The 21,527-nt window shown below is 40.5% G+C and overlaps 1 protein-coding gene across 14 annotated transcripts in view; it reads left to right on the forward strand.

Moving 5' to 3' along the window:
• Window positions 1–21,527, forward strand: part of PTPRT (protein tyrosine phosphatase receptor type T) — a 469,240-nt gene that overhangs the window by 381,035 nt on the left and 66,678 nt on the right. For all 14 annotated transcript variants that reach the window (XM_068912406.1, XM_068912401.1, XM_068912399.1 and 11 more), the window contains 2 exons: window positions 2,839–2,875; window positions 17,440–17,575. In XM_068912406.1, the coding sequence (XP_068768507.1) occupies window positions 2,839–2,875; window positions 17,440–17,575 (173 nt within the window). The remainder of the gene's footprint in view (window positions 1–2,838; window positions 2,876–17,439; window positions 17,576–21,527) is intronic.

Genomic DNA, 21,527 nt, shown 5'->3' on the forward strand with positions numbered 1-21,527 from the left:
GCCTCTTAAGTCTTCTGTGGCCTCTTAAAGTGGCAGTTAGACCACTTGAAAGAACATACAGGGACAAGCAGGAGACTGAAATCTGGGGATAGTATTTTTGTTTTTCTAAAACTTTTTTTTAATCCCTTTATTTCCTGATTTTTCTTGTAATTGCCTTAAGCCACCTGAATGGATAATTGAGAATTAACTGTATTAATTATTCCTGTTTTACTACTGCCTAAACAGAAGCATCCTATTTTACTGTGAACAAGTAAACACTCTACCTGAATCAAGACTAATATTTTTCAGAAAACAAGTGTGGTTATGAGAAAATTGTTTTACTGTTTTGAGGAAAAAAATCTATATTTATTTATTCTGTGTATTGGCAGAAAAGTTCAGGCAAACTCAAAATTTTCAATATCAGTCAAAACAAAAATGTAGTAAATATGAGGAAACCCCGTTTTTTATGAGACATCAAAGAGATAAGCACTGGGTTGATCAATGAGATGATCCGTGGAAATCAAAGGAATAATCAGCACTAATGAGGAATATGGTCTGAGCTCTGTCCTTTAGGCTGTAGCATCCCTAGTAGCTATACATCTGGTGTTGCAACATCAAGTTGCTTTCAAGTTTTTCTTTTAAGAAGATGCAATCTGAACTGAAGTTCTGAAGTCCAGATGACTTGATCCTCCAGTGATTGACTGCTCTTCCTTTTGGCAGTACCAGATCACTGTCTTCTACTAAGGACAATTGTCTGTGCTAAATACAGCAATTAGTGATGTAAATGCAAACAGAGCACACTGTATCCTGTCTTCTCAAATTACCCTGTGGGAGGGTAATGTGCAGGAATTTGTACATGCTCAAATGAGATCAGTTACAGCTTCATTAACAAGATTTCATTTTTTGTTTTCTCACCTTTTCTTTTCTCAAAATTGACTAGTTTCTCTAGCTTTCTGTTGCACTTTTAAGCTAGTACGAAGCAATAGCTAAAAAAAAAAAAAATCCATGATTTTTTTTTCCAAAAGTGCCCAGCTACTTTTGGACTGCAGAAATGCTATCTTGATGTTCAAAGTTTATTTTTCATCACTGATTTTCCAGGTCACCTTTGCTTAATTTATAAACTATGTCAGGATTGCTTATTATTTTTAAGAGTATTTCCATCGTTATATGCTGAGGCTGGGCTCTGAAAATAAAGCCATGTTCTTCCTGCCTCATATATCATCACTGGTAATAGGATTTTGGATTTCCAGACTAGCTGGCAATTGGAGCTGATTTTGCGTGAGGCAGAAGGAAAAGCAGAGCTCTATCAGCTCAGCTTTATTGCCTTGACGGTGCTGACAGTTGTAGAAGTTGTGTGGAAAGGTCATTTTTGCGGGGAGAGAGGGGTCAGTGCACAATGAGATATGGCTCTGTTTTACTGGGGTAAACAGTACTTTGGTCGCACGCTGAGGACGGTGTGCTTGGGAAGGGCTCTCTGTGATGGACATGATGTGTCCAGTGAGCCAGGAGCTCCTTAAGCGAGTTTCAAAGCAAGGCGAGAGGGAGAGATTGTCCTTCTGAATACTCTTTTCTTTCCAGAATACGTATGGAGTTGCTTTTACCAGATAGCACAGCTGATTTGTACTTTGAAGGGCGTGTGGAGAGGCATCGTAGGGGTTCGCTGTTGTACATCCCAAAACACGGATTGCATGGATCCTGCCATTGCCCTTTCCTGCATGCAACTGTGTGCGAGGAAGAAGGCGCGATGCAGCCATGCATTTCTGCTGGGGCCAAGGACAGTCTGCCCCAGGTGGAACAGATTTTCTCCAAGAGCAAATTCAGCCTTTTTACGTGTTTGTATTATTACTGGAGGGTGGAATGAGCTGTTCAGCAGTGCATCTGCCAGGCTGTTGTTTCCAGAGCACATGCTGCATCCATATTAATGTAGCATTGTTACATACAGTAATTTATGCAGTATTCATTACACCTGAGACATGTACAAGAGCGTGTAAAGACATAAAGTGCTAAGAAACCCCTGCAGCAGATTACTGACTGACAAAGTCACTTTTCTAACTGAAGCAACACATTAGGATTTGGATGGCAATCATGTAGTGCGCGGAAGTAATCCATGCCAATAACGACTGCAGAATGAGGACTTTGGGATCCCAGAAAGGATGTGTTTTCAATGGAGATGGCCCGAGAAGACTGCTGAATTTGAGGTTTTTTAGTTAAGCCAAATACAACATTGTTGTTGCCATCCAAATTACTGTTTATGCAGATCTGCAGACTCTGAGGTGGATTGAACAAAGGTGTTGGGTTTTTTCCCAGTTCGGTGATGAAAAAGCTGCAGTGGTTTGGGTTGCATTTGAATAGCGTGTTTGGCAGGGCTAGCCATACGACATGCTGCTTTGCTTCACATACATTTCATGTAGCTGAAGTATTCAAATGACTACTTAGGTGTCTCTGTGCCGTGTGTTTAAATAAATACCCAGTTTGCCAAATCTGTAGTAATGGTGCACGAAAATTAGATGTACAATTGCATGTACTTTTGACCCAAGGCTTCTCTGCATATTACGGATCAGGTCATTTAACCGGTAGTTTCTTTTAGTTAATCAGCCCGTTATGTGGGATCCATCACTCACACATCTAGTGTGGAAAAAAATAGTGTCACTCTAACTTCCCAGCAGTTAGCGAAGCAGCTGTGTGCAGGTCCATTAGTATGGAGTGTTTTATGGCACTGAAAGTGTTGGTGGTATTTTCAGAAATGAAGCGTAAGAAAAATGCTAATTTGTTTTAGTGCTTGTTTTTAAGGAAAGTATCTTTATTGCAGATGGGCAAATTACATGCCTTGATGTTTTCCTATCCTTTCATATTTTTCAGGAAACAAAAATCAACTGTGTCCGGCTGGCAACCAAAGGTATGTGGGTCTCCTTTTCCTGTAAAGCACGAGGCCAGTAGTGTAAAAGCTGCAGTGGTGACACAACTTAATTACAGCTACTATTCAAAGGACGAGCCTTTTTTTTATTATTATTATGTATATATTTTTAAAAATGAGCAGAAGATTGCAAAGGCAGAACAGCAATTTCCAGAACTCCTTTGCTGTTTATGTGGACTCTGTTAGTTGTTAAGACAGGGTATCCTTCTCTCTGTGGTTCCTCCTTTCCCTTATTCTGTCTTCAGCTTTCCTGTCCTGATGCCTGTCCTTGCTGTTGGCAGAAATGTGACTGAAAAAGCTTCCAGTTAACTTCATTCTCTCTGCCACTGTATGAAGTGGATAAGTAAGAGATCTCTCATAAGCCTGACTTTCAATAGATTTTGAAAAATCCTAACTTTGAACGTAGCAGGGCACAATTTTTCTGTCACACCATTTTTGTGGTATAATTCAACAGACTAGTTGAATTATAAGATAAATAAGAAAAACAAAATTTCTCATTTTCATTGGAGGAAGTTCAGGACAGACCAAGCATTATCGCTGAGCAAACCTGATATAAATGATTTGGCAGTATGTTGTTAAGATGCAGTGCTGTGATCCCTGAGTCGGCTTCACAAAGTGTAGCTCTTGAGGGACCAGGGATAACAACGTCTAGGTTACTTTTTGGATTTTAGAGTTGCTTTTAACAACTCTCCGAAGGACTTCAGCATCACCCCAGGGACTGCTTTGCCAGCAAAGGTGTCAGTAAAGCAATTTACTTGTGACACAAACAGAGGACTAGCTGCAGAAAGACTTCCTCGACACATATCTAGTCTCAAAATGAGCTGTAAGAAAATGATAGGTAATTGCCGTAGGCTATGTTACAGGTAGCTTTTCTTTTTCAAAACTCAGGGCTGCATCTTGTGTTTTTGCTGCTTTATTGTAATGTGGGATATCTCCATTACTGCCTGTGGAGTCTTCCCAGAGCTGAAAAAAGTTGGCAGGAACCCATGACCCTCTTTCTTTAAGAGGCACTGTCCCCTTCTTTTCTATTCTTTCACTCCTTTCTCTCTTGTAACAGTAACAGAAGCTAATTGCTTCCTGATATTTTCTCCTGATCGCTTCTGCGCTTGTAGAGGAGTTGTGAGGCATCAAAGAAGCCCCAACCAGCTGTTGTCCAGTAGCAGAAGAGGTCTTTTCCCCTGCCATGAGGTATCCCCAGATGTGTTACACAGTGCCATGCGTTGGGATGGCGTTGCATGGACTCACAGCCTGTGTCGTTCTAATTGCTGCTCAGACCTGATACTAGGAACTGCTGGTGCTGTAAGCAATTGTGTCACCACTGAAAGCCAAGGAGGACGAGCCGTTTCTGCCCTCTTTCCTTTCTGTCTGTGGCTCTGGTGGTCCTCATATCCTCCTGTTGCTTTCCTCCTTAAAAAATCCTCATAAAATCTTCATTTAATCCATCTCTCCAGGTTACAAACATTCTGTTTGTCTCAATCTCCTCTCCTTCCCCTTCAATTTTTCCAACCTGTGAGTGACATGACCATTTTAGATACCTTATTTTGGCTTTCTGGTGGTAGAAAGAGAAAGAGTAGGGTTGGATAGAACAAGTCTGGGTGAAATGAGCCTCCCAAGGGTTTCCCAGGTTGTGACTGGAGGTCTTTTCATGAGATCAGAGAAACTGGATTCATACATTTTTGGAAATCTATACTTTCTTCCATTTCAGTGGTTCCTGTTTTCGGAGTCGGTGGAAGAATGCCGTCATGCTAACAGAAAAGATATTTGTTCTATGACTATTGTTCAGATTAAAAAAAAAAAAGAAGAACGAAAAAAAAGAAACACTTGTAGCCTGAAAAATCCTGTTCTTATATGATCTTTTGATTTGCACAGTGTGATTTGGGTAATTCAGAAAAGATTCACATAAGTGTTTAATCCTTAGTTGGCCTCTGCTCGCTAATTTAATTGTCATTTACCTGCTCGGTCACAAAGAAAAGTCAACAAGCTACCCTCATTCTGTCATTTCTGAATGTTGGCTCTTTTAAAAAGGTGATCTCTTAGTAATTTTAATCTAATAAGAGGAACGAAAGAGATTGGTGGAACATAAAGATGCCTAGAGCCACTGCTTTTTGATAATCTTACTCTAGCTTTTTTCTCGGTTAACATAAATGGAAAAGGGCAAGAGATTATGGTAGTACTAGTATTTACTCTTACTGTCTCAGTGGATGTAACTTTTAATTTGTAGGCAGAAGTCTTGTTTTTTTAATGCATGGAGTCTGGAAATTCCTGTGAAATGCATTATTTTCTGTAGGTGATGCTTTTTTTTTTTTTTTTTTTCCTTTCTTTTCCTTGCCCTGCGATTTGCAGTTTAGCATTTTTCAATGCCTGACCATTAGCAAGGATACTGGAATATGCACATCTGTGACTAATTTTATGCCAGTTTTGGCTCTTCAAAGGTACCGTATTGGCTGCAGCACACAAGTAAGGTAGCATCACAAGTGAATCTGTAGTCTTAATAGCGTAACGTTATCTTCCGTTACTGGCGCTTGCGAGGAGTCTTGTGAAGTAAGGGCAGCTGAGCAATAGCTAAATAAGTTGGTTCTGTGCTTTGGAGCTTTTTCTTAGTTTAAGAATCCTATATGTCATAAGGCTGAACTCTCTCCTTGCATTGATTGCCTGTGAGTAGGAGGACGGAGCCACCCTACATCCAAGCCCCTGACAAGGGGGTTCGTATCTGCCTTATCTCTACTGAGTAGCAATAGACAGAGGCACTCGGGAAACTGTAATTACATTGTGTCTGATCAAAGAAGGATGGTTGGGGTGTTCTAGCCAACCAACTGTATCTGTGCCCTGTTCTATGCACTCATTATATTGATCTTCTTTAATGGCATTGCCCTGTAGTTACCTTCATTTGCAACATTGTCTTTCTGAGGACAGAATGAGTGAATCTGTAATCTGCCTCGAACAAATTCATCAGAGCTGCTGGCAAAGGTGACTGTGGTGTCTTTGCTTGTAGCATCGGCAAGAGACAGAAAGAATAAACTTCTTGGGAGTCTAGCCTAGCCTCAGCATTGACAGTCCTAAAGCTCCATTTTGGGTTGGTACCAGAAAACGAGCATATTTTGTTTTGCAAACTGACACAAGAGAATAGAAGTGTGCTACTGGTGCCAGAGTAAAGGTTCGTTTCTGGCTATTGGCCTGATTTTTTCATTAGACGCTTGGCACACCCATAACTCCATTAACATTAGTGAAACGAGTTCTGATTTACACCGGTAAAACAGAGATTAGAATCAAGTTATGTTTAAGCAAGGCAAGTATTCTCTTGAAGTGCTGGATTAACAAGGGCAGTAAACATGAATGTGGGAGTAATTAAGCTATAAAATGTGTCAGGCAATGTGTTACTGGGGGATTATAACACATCTTGGGTGTTGCTGCAAGGCACCAGTTCAGAAGCCACGTAACTTTAATTACTTGTGAGGTTTGTGAAGCTCTTCCATCCTCACTGCTTCGGCAGGCTGCGAGGCAGTGCGCTTTGTATGCCCCATTGCCTCAAAAACAATAAAATTGATGTAGACAACTCTTCAAAAAATATTCTAGACCATTAAAGAGAATATTGAATGCTTCCCAGTTTTCCCTCCTCCCCCTTTGTGTCACTGAGATCTCAGTTTTAGCCTGACCTTGACTGGTCGGGTTGAGCCCTTTCCGTTTCAGCTCGGCTCCATCCAGGGCTGCTTGCCACCCTTCGTGGGGTGCGTTCTGCAGCGCGTTTTCCCTGCCTGCTGCGCCTGTTTGGAGGAACTCCATCCTCGTGGTCCCAGGAGAAGTCTCGCAAATCTTTGTGCGCTCGCTTAGATGTCAGGGTCGTTTTCAGCGTTCCAGAGCACTAGGTCATGACAGCATAGCACATCCTCCAAAGCGCAGTTGGTGGGTACCCAGCAGGGCAAGCACATCTGTGGAGCACATTTCCTTCCCTCCAGCATCTCACTGTAAGAGTTGACTGATGCCAAGGAAAAGGCTCAGGGCAGAGACTTGTCAGCTTTTGCTGTGGTAACATTTGACAACCCATCAGAAAGCTCTCTGCATTTGTCTGGTCTGTGTAGCCATTTCACATCTTATCAGCATGTCTTAAATCCACAAGCGTTATTAACCTCTTGTATCTATGTATGTATTTATTTTCAGAGTTGCTGGTTTCCGCTTGCTTACTACTTCCAGCCATAAACATATCTCCTCAGATGGACAGCTACTCTTTTTAAATTAGTGATGTCTTTCATAGTATCAGTCACTTGGATACCTATCATTAGCATAAAATATGCTTTAAAATAAGTTTTCAATTAAACCCCAGTTTACCAGCTCTCTGCCGTACAATTTTCATTTTGAGTAATTTATTTCTTAGTTTTGCCATTTGGCTTCCTGGATGGCATTTACTTTAATATGTCAAATTCTTTCTGAATTAACTGACTTGTTCTCCCTGTCTTAAAGTAACATATTTATATTGACACTTTGTTAGAGAAAATTGCAACCTCTTACCAAAAGAGAGCGATTACCTCTTGTATCCTTAGAGCGCATTAAATTAATTTCACAGTGCAATTGAAACCAAGGCAGAGGGCTCATTAATGGTTCCTTATCTCTTGATACTCATTTCTTCTTTCTTTTAAATGTTAGTCCTTGCAAATAAAAAAAAAAAATGAACTTTATTATTATGAGGTACATTTTTATTTTTTTTCCTTTCTGTTTTCTTGTGCATGCTGCCTGGGAACGGTGTTCCTTGTTCTTAACAGTAATAGGCAGGCAACAGGTGACCACCCGAAACCCGCCCAGCCTCTTGAGCACAGGTGATTATCAGTTCAGGAAAGGGAAGATTATTACAACTTCTAGAAGTCTGAGCTGCTTTATGACCTCTTGTTTCAGGTTTTGTCTTCATGGGAAAACAATTTTTGAATTATTCTAACTAGATTAAAAGGGGGATTTTCTCTTGCATGGCCCTTCTTTTGCATGGAGGTGAATGCATGCCTGAACAGAGGGTTGCCGGGGGGCCCAAACAACGCTTAAGTCTTCACAGGAGCGTTCAAGCGTGACTTAGGTGGCACAGAGATTCCCTACTGGCTCTCTGCAGGGGCTGAAAATCTCCCTGAGCATGCATGGAGATGATTTTTAATTTTTTATTTGTGCATTTAAGAAGCTGTTGCATTTTTCTAGGGCTAGGTTATTACACTTGCATTTGGACATGTGGGTCTTGCTGTAGGAGAAATGATGACAGGAATATGAAGACTTAATTCTGCAAGGCCTCTGTTCCCACACTCCTGCAGGCAGCAGAGGTGCCGCAGGATTAAAGCCTCAGCAGCGTGGTATTAAGCTCATTCACAGATCTCGAATGCAGAAGTTCAAACTGTTTTAAGTGTTTTGGAGATTTCCATCAGAACGTAACTGGAAGGTCTGTGTGTCTTAAGAGTATGTTGTATCATGTAAGACTGTGACCTGTACTGTCTTGGAGCTCCAGAAAATTTAAAAGTAGAAAAATAATCCTGCCAGCTTGTGGATATACCCTCTTCTGCATTAGCTCGATAGGCACAGGATTTGGACATGACAGTTACATGTAATGTAATAAGAAAGGAGGGGGAAAGGCGGGTTAGTTTCTCAGTTTTGGGATGGATTAAATTTTTGTGGGAACGTGCCTTTCCCAGGGCTGTGTGGTTGTTCCTATACAGGTATAACGTCCTCACATATCAATTATTTTAACTACACATAAAAGCAGCTTGATGAAACTAGGACCAAAAAAAAAGGAGGACAGGATTAGTGTGGAGTTCAAATGCCCTTAAAATTGACAGAAATGGTCCTGCATTTCTGTAGTGCATCAGCAACCAGGAGGAATGTTGTCACTGAGGAAGGTGGCCTGCCTGAAAGATGAGCACATAAGAAACTTGAGGCCTCAAAAGTAAACCTAGGTCCAAAAAGTGACCAAAGAAATAATAATAATAAAAAAAAAAAAAAACCCACAACACTCTTCAACAGAAGCAGTGCAAAAAATAATTGAAAATCAGGAACAAAACACCCTGTACTATTCACAGGATTTTGCTGCAGATGAAAGCTGTTCCTTTAATAGGTCCTGTTCCTTCAAATTCATTTAAGAAGGCTCCGTTGTCTTCTGAAATATATTCTGGAGATAATATATTTTTTAAACAGATCTTGTCCCACCTCAAATCCGTTTGTTACTGCGTTTTGTCTTTTGATACACTAGAATGTTATTCCTTTGACAGGTTTATTCTGTTTTGTGCTATTTATTTCAGAAGACTCCACTGCATTTTTTAAGTTGGATGCATGAAAATATGTTGTTTTTTTTTTTCCTTGAACAAGTCTCTGCCTTCCAAAAGTTATTTTTGAGCACAGGTTCACATATCACCATAATTAAATGTTAATAACAGGCACACTTATGTTGCTCCTACTGAAAAATATTCCCTGCTGGGAGGAGAAATCAAACTTCCTGGCATTTGAATGCCCATCTAACTAGCAAACATCTTCATTTTCATCACATTTAGTATCAAGACTTGCGTAGAGGGATTTAAAACGTCTATTCTGGGGGTTTCCTTAACCCAATGAGCTAATGAACCAACTTTGAGTTATTGAAGAACTTGGTGCAGAGTTGGATGAGGCTACAGGTAAACTGAGTTTGCTGACCTCAGCCCAGTATCTAGAGGACATCTGCCTTTTCCAGAGCTCTGCTGCAGTGACAGGCCCCAGTCTAGGGCTCCCCAGTTAGCATAATCAGAGGGCAAAGTGAGGCCAAGGTTTTAAGGTAAGATTTGGGATAGGTATTTTCAGTCTGCTGTTGCTAATCACTTCAAAGCAGCCACAGCTGGGATGCTCCAGGTTACTTAGAAAAGAAGGGATTTTAGATCAGGATAGAATTCAGTATCTTTGTGTGAGCCAAGCTCTGGGAATCAGAGTAGTCAGGGGTTTGCCCAGCGTGCTCTGGAGGTTGTTGTCCCCATCCAGCAGGAACTGCCTGGTGTGAAAGGATCCTTGGGTTGTGTTGTGGTCACAGCTGGTGGGCTGTAGAGGCACCCTTGTTTACAGCTGAATCAGTGGTCAGCCAAATGAGGAAAAAACAGCAGTAGCTGGGCATCAAAGCCAGAAGATAGTTACATTTTAGAAGACGGTAGAGATGCATGTTCCTAACCCTCACATTTTTCCATCGAGATACTGGATAGTCAACATTTCTTCACCGTTTCCCTATATGTGGAGGTACTTTATTAGGTGTATCAGCCATTGTTCCTCTGCTGTGAATCAGCTGAAAAGGTTTTCATGAACAGATTATCGTTGTCACTGTCCTTACATAGCACTTTCAAAGGCATGACAAACCCAAGGCTATTACTAATTCATTATACTTCTGTTTCCTTAAATAGATTTCTCAACCAGCCCGCGTTCAGAAACAGACAGGGTTATTATTAATGCATTAGGTTCTCAATTTCTTTCAGGAACTGGACATCTGAAAACCGTATAGTAGCATTAGAACGTGTGACAGGAGAGGTAGGTATGGGATAGACCATTTCTTAATAATGCTGTAGAGGAAAATAAGATTTCCTCTGAGACATGTGGGAAAATGCTACTTCAACTTGACAGAAAGTTTGCCACTGTTTTATGCAGAGCACAGTGTGTGTATACACAGACTCCCTAATGCATTGGCCATATGAGTCCATTTTTATGGGAGGATGGTGGGTGTCCTCCGCTGCATGCTAGTCTTTCAGCTCGAATGTGAAGTCTTACAGGACCCTGTATTCTTAGACCGTGATGGTACTTAGAGCAGCTTCGACCAGCCAGACAGGAAAGGCGGCTTCATTTCAGTTTTCGTTTTATATCTGCCTCTGGACTTTGCTGACTGGCTTTGTAATTTTGCAGCTGGTCTGGCTGTGGCTTTTTAATGATAACCCTGACAAAAACAAAGTAAGTACTTAATGAGAAGTGGCCTTGTGCAAACAATTATTTGTGCACTGTAATGTTTTTGCCTTTATCACTGAAAAGATTCACCTCCCTATTTCTATTTAACACCACACAAGAATTAAGTCACATCTGTAAATTTGGCCCTGTGATAACAGGAGTTTTACTTTTTCTCCACTTTTATAATTTAAAGCTTACCTCTAAATAGCTCTGCACAAGTGGAGAGTTTCAATGGAAATGTGCTATCAGCTTCCGAACCATCCCATCGCTTGTAGACGTCACAACAGCTGCTCTTTATCTGAGCTCCTCTTTCAAGAAAATGTAATAAGCTTTCTCATTCTTGGGGACCGTATATCTGCCTTTAGCACAAATTAAGTGCCTCTGTTCTAAAGAGAGGGGAAGAAGAACAGAAAGAGAGAAGAAAAGCCTTTGTATGGTGGTTTTGACTGGAATCTCCAGAATCAATTATTTTCTTAGAGCTATTTTTTAATTCTCATTCAGTTTAGTAACACTAATCTTGATTCCTTGCTGTGTGTTTACCCTCATCCTCCTACCAGTTCAACCTGGCTGCCTGATAATCCCTCGTATAAATTCTGGTCTTTCATTCTCGCCAAGGTTACTCTGTCTTGCTGCTTCTCTCCACTTAGAATATGTTTGAAAGCTTTTGACTGTCGTAATTGTTTCCATTCCTTTTAAGCTTTTTTGAAAAAAATGAGAATGTCTCATTGTAGTCTTAAGCCTGAAAGTAGAGGCCTTTGCTGTTTGCAGGCTTCAGCACCCAGAGACAGAAAATTGGTATAGTGATGTTACATGTAATGATAGTGTTAGCTATGTTTCTTTTTTGCAAGGGATTGCAACAGTCAAAGAAATGGCCAAAGTAGAAGCTGTCTTTCAGATTGGATCCACGGTCTCACTTTGTTCCCTGAAGATGTACAGAAATGCCCGCGTCGCATCTCTGGCGCTAGTGCTCTGGCACCTTGCGGCAGGGTGCAAACCAGCCCATCTCGCATAACCCTGAGTGTGGGCCTGCCAAAACAGAGGAGGGCCTTTGCTGCTTAATGTGCTAGCTAACAGCTCAAGATATAAAACGATGCCATTCCACCACTATCTTAATGTTATCGAGTTGCGCATACCTGTCTGTGTACCCTTGTGTTTGGGTCTCAGAGACAATGTTGTCAGAGGTGCAGATATAATCAAGATCTAAACATGCAAGGGAAAATATTTCTGCATTTAAAGATGCTATATTCATTTGTAGGCCGCTAGCATAGAAAACAGCATAAAAAAAAAAAAGAAAGAAAGAAAAGGAAACCATGTTTACAAGTGATTTGAGAATAATTCTCTTTTGAAAATAAGCCTCTAGGTCTATTAGAAAATTTTACCTTTTGCATGCTGCCTAGTTAGCATGTGCTGCAAAGAAATTACTCTGACTGAGTAGCTGATTTTAACTCATAATGAATTTTTAACCCATTATTTTTCATTAATTCTTCTGTGTTAAATACTGTTGTGAAGTCACTTTTCTGATTATTTTTTGTCTCAAGAGTGACTTTCTACCTGAGGGAGTGGTATTCTTAGGTGCTATAAATTTAAGATCAATCCTTGTTTTCACCAGACTTACTTTTCCCCTTTCTGGGTCTTCCTGTCACCCAGCTGTGGTTGAAACTCCCATCATTTGGTTGCTTCTGACTTTGATGCTCCATTATTCACTCTTGCGTGGCCCTTTCCCCCCATCCCAGGGGTCTGGCTCAGCAATTCCTATAGCCTTTTTGGTTTTTTTCTCCTCTCTTGTGGGATCCAGCACCTCTCTCTGCAATGCAGTAACACTGCTACTGGTTGTGGTACTGCTTCCACCACAGGACTAAGCATCTTTTTTTCTTTTTGCCTCCCCACTTGGAAATCTCACTTACTTGTCTTTTCCTCCTGCCTATGGAGGAGGAATATGCCTATGGCTCTTTTTATTTTTTTTCCCTGCCAGTTACATTTTTAATGCAATGTTGTAATTGCTGCTTTAAATAAGGAATGCTTCAAATTAGAGTTTGTATAACAGGCTTTATGGAAGAAACTCGTCTTATCAGCCTTGCTTAGCAACATGTGCTCAATAATCATCCATTCATGGATGTTCTTCAGTGTGTCACCTCCTCTGAGAAGGTAACTTCACACCTGGTGGCTTACGGTTTTCAGATAATGTGGCTGTCCATAAATTGCTGGGTGAAAGATTGCCATGGTGTTTTCTTTCACCTAGCTGCCATTTCTGTTTCTCCTTGACTTTTTCCTGTCTGTGTGAGGCTGTGTCACCTGATGCAATTACCGCAGGGTGTCAGTCAGGAGACATCGGTCCTTAGCTCTGCTGTTGAGTAGCTATAATGCCAAAGGCATAACCTTAATTCTGTCCAGTTCTGTAAAGCAGATAGGAGCATAATTTATTACTTACCTTGCATGAGCATTAAGAGAATTTAGTGAACATATGAATCACTCCGGATTTGTATAGCGCTACATATGAATTCTTGCTGTTAAGTGGATGGTCTTTCAGTTTCTTAATATTTTGAGAGAGGCATACTCTCCTCTTTAGTAGCAGCTGGTAAAACCTTGAGATTTGGTTGCTGGAATCACCTGCAAAACCATCTTCCAGCAGGTGAAGAAGCTGAACACATCAGCTCTTCTTCGTTGTAGACAGAAACACTTTCAGATGGCAGAAACCCCCTGAAAGATTTAACCCTGGAATACACGTGGCAGCCCTTCATAGTGAAATTCATTTGGGATTTCAAAATTCCTGTTCCTAAGAAGTGGATTACTAAATTTCAGCCACTGCTCTGACAGCTTTAACCATGATATAAAGCAAGGAGGAATTTAAAGGCTTGAAAGACCCAAGGAGCTGTAGAAAGGTAACCATCTGGCACAACAGAAAACCATTTTTCCGGTAGTTGCACCTTACTGAACTAGTCTGGTATTTAGGTATCTATGAATTACAGCCTCAGTAACAGGATAGCTGGATTAGACCTTGGGTACCTGTGAGTGCATTATTAAAACAGGCATTGCTTGATGATCAATTAACCTGACTTCCTGCAGGCTGATGAGGTTAACAACTTTGCAAAAGAACCCATTTCCCCTGCTTTGTGCTTTTTGCATCTCTGCCATGTGCTGAGAATTGTCTCTCTCATGACTGTGCTGCTGGCACCGTGCTCTGTCTAGGAGCAAGATGCCAGATCTCTGTGTTTGGGGATCTTGAAAGGGACTGAAAAAACAGAATGAGGTCTGTGGGAGAGGATTAAAATCTTCAAGTAGCTGTGAATGTAAAATAGGGCTGGGTGAATGCTGGTGCCTGTGAAAGTCAGATTCTGGTCAAGCTTTTGGGACTGCACAGTTTGTAGGCTGCACCGAACAAAGTACATAAATATATATCTCTGAAAGAAGTAGCTTGGTGTAGTGGATAATGTACAGACAGGGAAACAAGGGACCTGGGTTCTTGACTTCTTTGGCTGTGTCTTTTCTGTCACTTGCCTACCCTATTAAGAAAGTAAGCTTAGGGTAAAAGATTGTCCTACTTCATGCTAGTATAATGTAATGGGGTCCTGACCTTAATAGGGGCCTCTGGGTGCTCCTGAAATGCACACAGTAATAGCAATGCTGACCTGTCCTGTGTCCTATAATTCCAGCATCCAGGTTCAGGTATGAGAAACAATTTATCCCAAGAAATGTGGTAGAAATCACCATCAGAAACTAGGGTGATAGTTTATTTTCTTTCCCTTTTGATATCAGCAGTATAGAAACATTGCTTTTTAGAAAGGAAAGGTTGTCCCCTCAAGTACAGTAATGCAGAGCTTTCCGAGGCCATTTAAAGACATTTGTGTGAAATGGCCATCTGAGCAGTTTTTATGGGCTTCTTTGCTCGCAGATTTTTAGATTTTTATGCGCACATGTGAAGGAGAGAAACAAAACTTAATTCTGAAAAAGTGTTGAAGGCGAGGAGATACGTAGAAGTTGAGAGCAGCAGAAGTCATCTTCTGCAATGGCAGCAGTGGCTTGCAGACCTCCCACTACTAGAATAGAAATGCTCTTGGGTACGGACAGCTGGTGCAGTGCAGGTGGCAGAGCAACTAACCATGAGAGATTTAGGCATCTACCAGGAAAATAATCCCCCAGAATGGCAGGAAAGCAATGAGCTCCTTCAGAGGACTGTTTCACTGCAGAGCTTTAAGAATCCTGAGGCTCGGGAATTTACTGGCACTGTCATATTATCAATTCCTAGACACTATTAGCAGAGACAACTTACAAATGGTTGGACTAGTAGCCTAAAGGAATTGTTGGCCTTTGCCAAGATAGATAGAGTTATACAGGAGTTTCAAGTGAATCAGTCACCATAGTGTGTAGGTGTCAGGATGGATAATCAGCCTTTATTCTCTAAAACTGCAGTAGTTTACAATGGGAAGGAAAAAAAAAAATACACTAACCTCTCATTGCCTGTAGTGATAAGCAACAGCCTGGCAGAATCAAACCAATCTAATGAATTAGAGGATGGAGCTGACAGCATATTCTGGCTTTCTTAACATGGTTCACAGTACATGAGGACATGGTACAAAAATGGGGCGTCTGACTTTGCTGTTTGTTCTAGAAAACCGTTTGTCAACACCTGTCACTTATGATCATAGGAGTAACTGGGACTCAAGTGGAGGTTAACTGGGAGTACCTCTGAGTTTCAGGTCAAATAACTATAGTTTTAGCCATTTGCAAGATAAAATTTGCACCTTTATCACTTATGTTGTTGTGTGGCAATGTCAGGGTTACCTGTCTGGATGGGATATAGTTCATCTCTTGGAGAGCTTTGCTCCAAGATTGCCAGAGATGTTGCCAAACATAGATGGTAATATGCAGTTAGTACCGTATGGAGTCCCATTAATGCTTTTCAGAGATGTGCACACAAAAGTTTACCAGTGAGCTCTAATTGAATAGAAAAACACAACACATAGCAGATCAGTAGAGTGGTCAGGGACAGAAAGTTGAAAATCATGTGTGTTCTTCAAACAGCAAAGAAAACTTTTGCTTGGTTAAATACTGTGTTTTGCTGTAGTAAACTAGGTCAACAGTTCAGCTTTAGGGAAAACAAAATTGTATCTTTATAATTGGAAGCAGTTAGTTTTCTTGTCTTGCATTTATGTTTCGTGGTTTTATATTTACTCTTCAAGATACGATTGAGAGGAGAATTTCCTACTTTGTTCAGGATCAGCTCCTCATCCCCCTGCAGTCCATCAGCTCAGGCCCTGTTGAGAGTATATTAGTTCTGTATTCAGTTCCTCGATTTGATTATGGTAACCATTGGGAGTCATGTTTGCAGACAGAGACCTTCTGAAACATGCAGATTAACAAGTAGCAAATGGTCACAAGAATAACCTAGTGAGGCTTTCTGTTGTCTCACCAAAAACTTGATTCAGTTGCATCTCATGTCCCTAAGCGTCTGGCTTCATGAACAGAACTGATTCAGCTTTTCCTGGAAGTCAACAACACAGAGTGTTGAAGAGCAAAACATGACAGTTTTCTGATGACAGCTCTCTCTTTTCACCTTTAATTCCCTTTTCCTACCATGTTCAAACTGTAGAGGAAGATTTGGCTGAATTCAACAGTCAAGGTAAAGCCCAAGATAAGACTGTGATCTCACATAACATGAATTCTTGTAACTTCATCAAATTCAATAGCAATGTTCTTTCCAGGAGTTAAGTATACTAGGCCTATAACAAAAATAGGGTCATTTAGCCTTTAGAATAGCCATGACTCAGATCTTGTGAGGCTTTCTAAATCAAACTCCGTGCTTTAAGCTGTATCTGGAAAAAATTCTGTACAGCAGGTAGCAAAGTCAGCAGGCTCAAGGTATATAATAAGCACTGTATGAGTGGTCCTAGCAGCAGGGAAGAGGGTCACATTCTGCAGTTATTGCAGGAGTAACAGAACCTTGAAGTCAGATCACGACAAGTAAGTAAAAGAGAAAATGCTTTACAAATAATAAGTTTCTAAATATGTTTTATTTTTAGGTGTGTAAGGCTATCCTTTTTTTTTTTTAATAGAGATAGAAATCACGTTATCTTGCCTAGGCCAGAGAAGAACTCATGCATAGAATAGATGAGAAGGTGAAGAGGATGCTCTGTGGGTTAGATTAACACTTGTTACATGCATAATTGTGATTACATATTTGTAAAAGCCAAGACTCCAGTGTAGTGAGATATACCAATGCATCCTGATTCTAAAAGAAAAAAAATGATTCTGCAAAACTATTACAGGATATTTCACTGCAGACTTTTACATTCACTATTTCAATGAGTAAGGATTGCATCTCTGCTTAAACTGAAATGATAATTGTACCTGCTTCTAATAATCCTCCTGCTTCTGGGTATGCTGAATAAATACCCCATTGCAGTACAATATTGTAAAATATTACTGTCAGTTGCGTTACCCTGGGATTTGCACTTTACTTGGAAATATCTGCCATTATTAAAGGCAAAGGATTAGGTTAGACGGACAATTGGTCTATTGCAATTAGGTTGCAAGTATGTCATTAGGCTTTGAAATGAATATTAAAACTGGATCATTTCAGGTTTTTTCTACAAGTTCTTTTTTTTTTTTATCTCCTCCTTCCTCTCCTTCCATCTTTTAAGGAGCTTCCACCCAGAATTCCAATGCAGTGGAACCAGAAAAGCAAGTTGACAGCACAGTGAAAATGGCCGGAGTTATAGCTGGTCTTCTGATGTTTGTTATTATCCTCTTAGGAGCAATGCTTACCATCAAGAGAAGGTAAGTTTCTGCTTTGCTTCCTTCTTGGATCTCCTGGCTGGAGTGCTGTTATCTCAATAGGAAGAATAAATTTAGTCGAGATAAAATATTCCTTTTAGGTTGCAGGGGGCAGCTGTTAGTATTTATGCACATAACAGTACCACTAAGAAATCGTGGTCACAGAAGAGAAGCCTGTTTTGCCAGATACTGCATGAACAACACGGGAAGAGTTGTTACTCCTGAGAGTTAATGATTTAAGAGAAGGAACAGCAGGTGAAGGTGAACAGGGAGATACAAAGAGAAAACAAGGTAATGGAAGTCAGCATGTTAGCCCCTGCACTCATCACAGGTGTAGTCTAATAAAGACAAGATTTCTTTTTTAACGGCAGAGGGAAAACCAGATTTTGTCTTAAAATAATGTGATATATTTACAGTCATCTACAGAGAACTAACAAATAAAGCACAGGAGAAAACTCAAATGCCCACTGCAGGCTCATAGTGATGAGAGCTCACAGCCAACAGAGACAAGAATAGTATCTTCTGAAGTGATAGGTAGGGAGGGGGTGAGGCATCAAGATCCTTGAAAATGACGGTAAGTAGCTCGTATTCAAAGTTATAAGTTGAAGCTAGCATAGGAATACAGTAAAAGGTAGAGGGAGGGAAGATAATGTGGTCAAAGCTGTTCCATTCAGATTAGATGCGAGCAGGATACATGTGTATTTGTTCAAGGGAAGAAAAGAGTTGCGGTAACAGACAAGAAGATAGTGAGATTTGAAAACTGGACAGACTTGAGCACTGAAAAAAACAGAGAAGTAAGAAATTAGAGATGAGAACAGGAGAGTGAGTGAGATTACGGAAAAGCTTAAAGGAGCTGGAGAAGAAGATAGCGGAGGGGACAGAAGGTGAAGGAAGCACTGCTGAGGTTGTCCACTATGGGCCCAGGACTATAGCAGTAAAGCTGCTTGCAGCATCTGGGTTGCTGCTTGGATGCAGAGTAGTCACTAGGGACTAGAATAAAGGCTTGGAAATAGGGACTTCGAGGCACTGGATGAGAATTTGCCAGAAAAATTTCCTGGTATGAAGCAGGTCCTTTTATCCCACTGCAAAAAACAAAGCTGAGGAGTGAAAAATACTTCCAAGAAAGGTGGAGAGGTTTTATAAAGCAATCTCAGACCTTCACATAACAGTGCATGCGTGAGCATATGTGAAAAGGGGGCATAAAATGGAAATTGAGCTGCCTAGCAGTATGGAGTCTCTCTGTACTTTGCACATTTCTTCAGCTTGTTTATTTTTTACTTAAAATGTGTTGGTTGTATCTATATTTTTTATATTTATTATTTTGCATTCTAGCTCAAAGGAGTAACGCAGGTACCCTGTGTTCCCGTGAAATTGCCTAATGACTGGTTACAAAAGGCAGTAAAGAGAGCTGAAGAAAATTTCTTTTCAATTTTATTATTTTGTTCTTTAATCAAAAGCCTGTATTCATGTCTAGAACAGGGTCTTGTTCCCAAGTGAGCCTTGATGGCACATATTTTCACACAGCAATTTATTTGCAGCTAGTGTTCAGCGGGGATATTACATCTTGCTGAGGGTTAGAAGTCTTTCTGAGAATTATAGTTTATAGGGGGATGAAACTTTATAAAATCATGTATGGAAGTGAAATTTGAAATATACTTTAAATGCTATGGAGATAACATTCATTTTCTTCAAAGGAATTTTCTCAAATGTGGAGTTAAAAGTTTGAAACAGGAAGAACTTGGAAGTGGCCTAATTTGCCAGTGTACGTATACTCGTGAATGCTTCAGTGGCAATAAAGGGAGGCATTAAAAAAGGGAGGCATTAAAACACAGGAAGGTTGTTCCTCTCTGAAGGGTGTCTGCAATATCTTCTGATCAGGAAGGAAATCCCAAAGCCAAATCTTCATTGCAGTAGACCATGGATTCATTTTCAGGATTTTTGGAAACAAAGCTGGCCACCTAGCTGCAGGTACAGAACAGAATCTCAATGTTAATTTTTTTTTTTAAGCCTTTTTTTAAAAGCCAGTCCTGTGTACGCTACAGTATCTCCTTTAGCTGTTCACCGAAGGCCGTTTTTCTGTGTCATCAGATTTCACATAAAACTCATCTTCCCAAACTGTCTTTCACACCTTTAAAAATGTTAATGTGGCACTCTTACAGCTAGACGGAGTGATAGCAGCCAGTTTTTCCTTTCCTTTTTTTTCTTTTTTTTGTAAGTTTGAAAACAGTTAAGGAATTTCTCAGAAGTAGAACTGTGGGCAATTAATTTTCTCCAAACAGTCTGGAGATCTTTATTGTTCTGGTTCTGATGAATGCATCGATATGGAAATATCTTGATCCCATGATTGTCATTTCTGCTTAATCTTCTGTCTTCCACTGGAAACTGGAGAACCAGCAAAAAGCTAGGTCATCAATAAGTAAGAATCCTTCAAAGCAAAAATAGAAGTTCACAGCTTAGTTAGATTGAAAAGGTTTTTTTTTTTTTTTTTTTTTTTTAAATCGACTATACATGTTTGCTGTGTAATACAGCAAACCTTCATTAGGGGTAAGGAGGAAACCTAGAGACCATATTATATAGTTTAGTTAGCAGGTATGCAAAATAACTGGATTTTTCCAGTAGTTTTTTCTGATGCACTTTTAACTCGGATAAGTAAATGATGGGCAGATCTATCAAAATCTAGGTTTTTCAACATCTGATTTTCACGATGTTTCAGCTATATGAGAGGTGCAGCGTGAGTTAATATTTCATTCAAACCGACAAACCAAACAAACCCGGAATGGAAACACTTATGATGCAGGACGAGTTCTCGGGACTGGCATCTGGGGTCCTTTTGCAGTGTACAGTGGAGCTTGACATAAACGCTCCTGAGCTATTGCTGCCCTGAGCTGGTCCCTACTACATCGCGCGTGTTCCCCTGGGGACTCCTTCCAGCAGCAGCGGTGTTGAATGAATTGGGTTGTGATATCCCACGGAGAAAGCTTGACTACGTCTGGCTTTGGCATAGACTCTGCTAACCTGGACACCTTTCTTCAAGACTGCAGTGTGTAATTCTCTTTGCCTGTTTGCTGTCATTCACAGTTACCCACTAGAATAGGTACTGTTATAAGAAATAAACGTGCTTATCGACTTCAAAAGTCTTTTCCCATTTAGAAGCAAACAGTGCCCAAAGAGGCTGTGGAGACTGGCATTCTGCAGGTCTGCCCGGCGCACCTTGAGAGACCTGCTGACTGTGGCGTTTTGGGTTCCTCTTGAACAGACACCACAGCTCACGGCAAATCAAGCCTTGGAAGTACATATGGACAAATGTTCCCTGAAGATGAACTTAAGCTTGCCAGGCTCATTTCATTTGTAAACTAATGCGGACAGGGACCAGATTTTATAAAAGGAAAGGCTGCTTTGGACCATGGATTGATCTGAACTTCTGGAGGAGCGGGGCTGGAAGCTCACACTCGTCTGAGCGAACGGTTTAACAACAAAGTTGTTTGTCTTTTTCTCAAACAGAAATACTAGGAGCTTAACCTCGTGGTTCAAGTTTTGTATTAACCTTACTTTAAAACAAGATCCTCTTTTCAGTTCACCGAGGCATTAGCATGAGACAGCGTTACCTTGCAAGGCAACAATGTGGAAAAGTAATTTAATTAGACAAACTGGAGGCATTTCCTTCAAATGGACCTGGAAAATATCATAGTGACATTTGTTCATGGTCCAGGGCAGTATAGCTCATCAGTAATGGACACAACCCACTTGATTTTCCTGGATTAAGTACTTTGTTAGTCAGTGCAGAGAGCAAAGGAAGGAGAGAGAGTAGAAGAGGGGGGAAACACTAAGAGAAGAAGGAAACTGGTCTAAGATTAGGATTAGAGAGATCTTCAGAAGTTGCTTTTTGCTTTTGTGAGACATACCAAATAAGTATACTGTTTTGAATCTTACACATACAAGGCCTGGGTAAGAACTG

The sequence above is a fragment of the Struthio camelus genome, chromosome 18 (genome assembly GCF_040807025.1).
Source record: "Struthio camelus isolate bStrCam1 chromosome 18, bStrCam1.hap1, whole genome shotgun sequence".
NCBI classification, from domain to species: domain Eukaryota; kingdom Metazoa; phylum Chordata; class Aves; order Struthioniformes; family Struthionidae; genus Struthio; species Struthio camelus.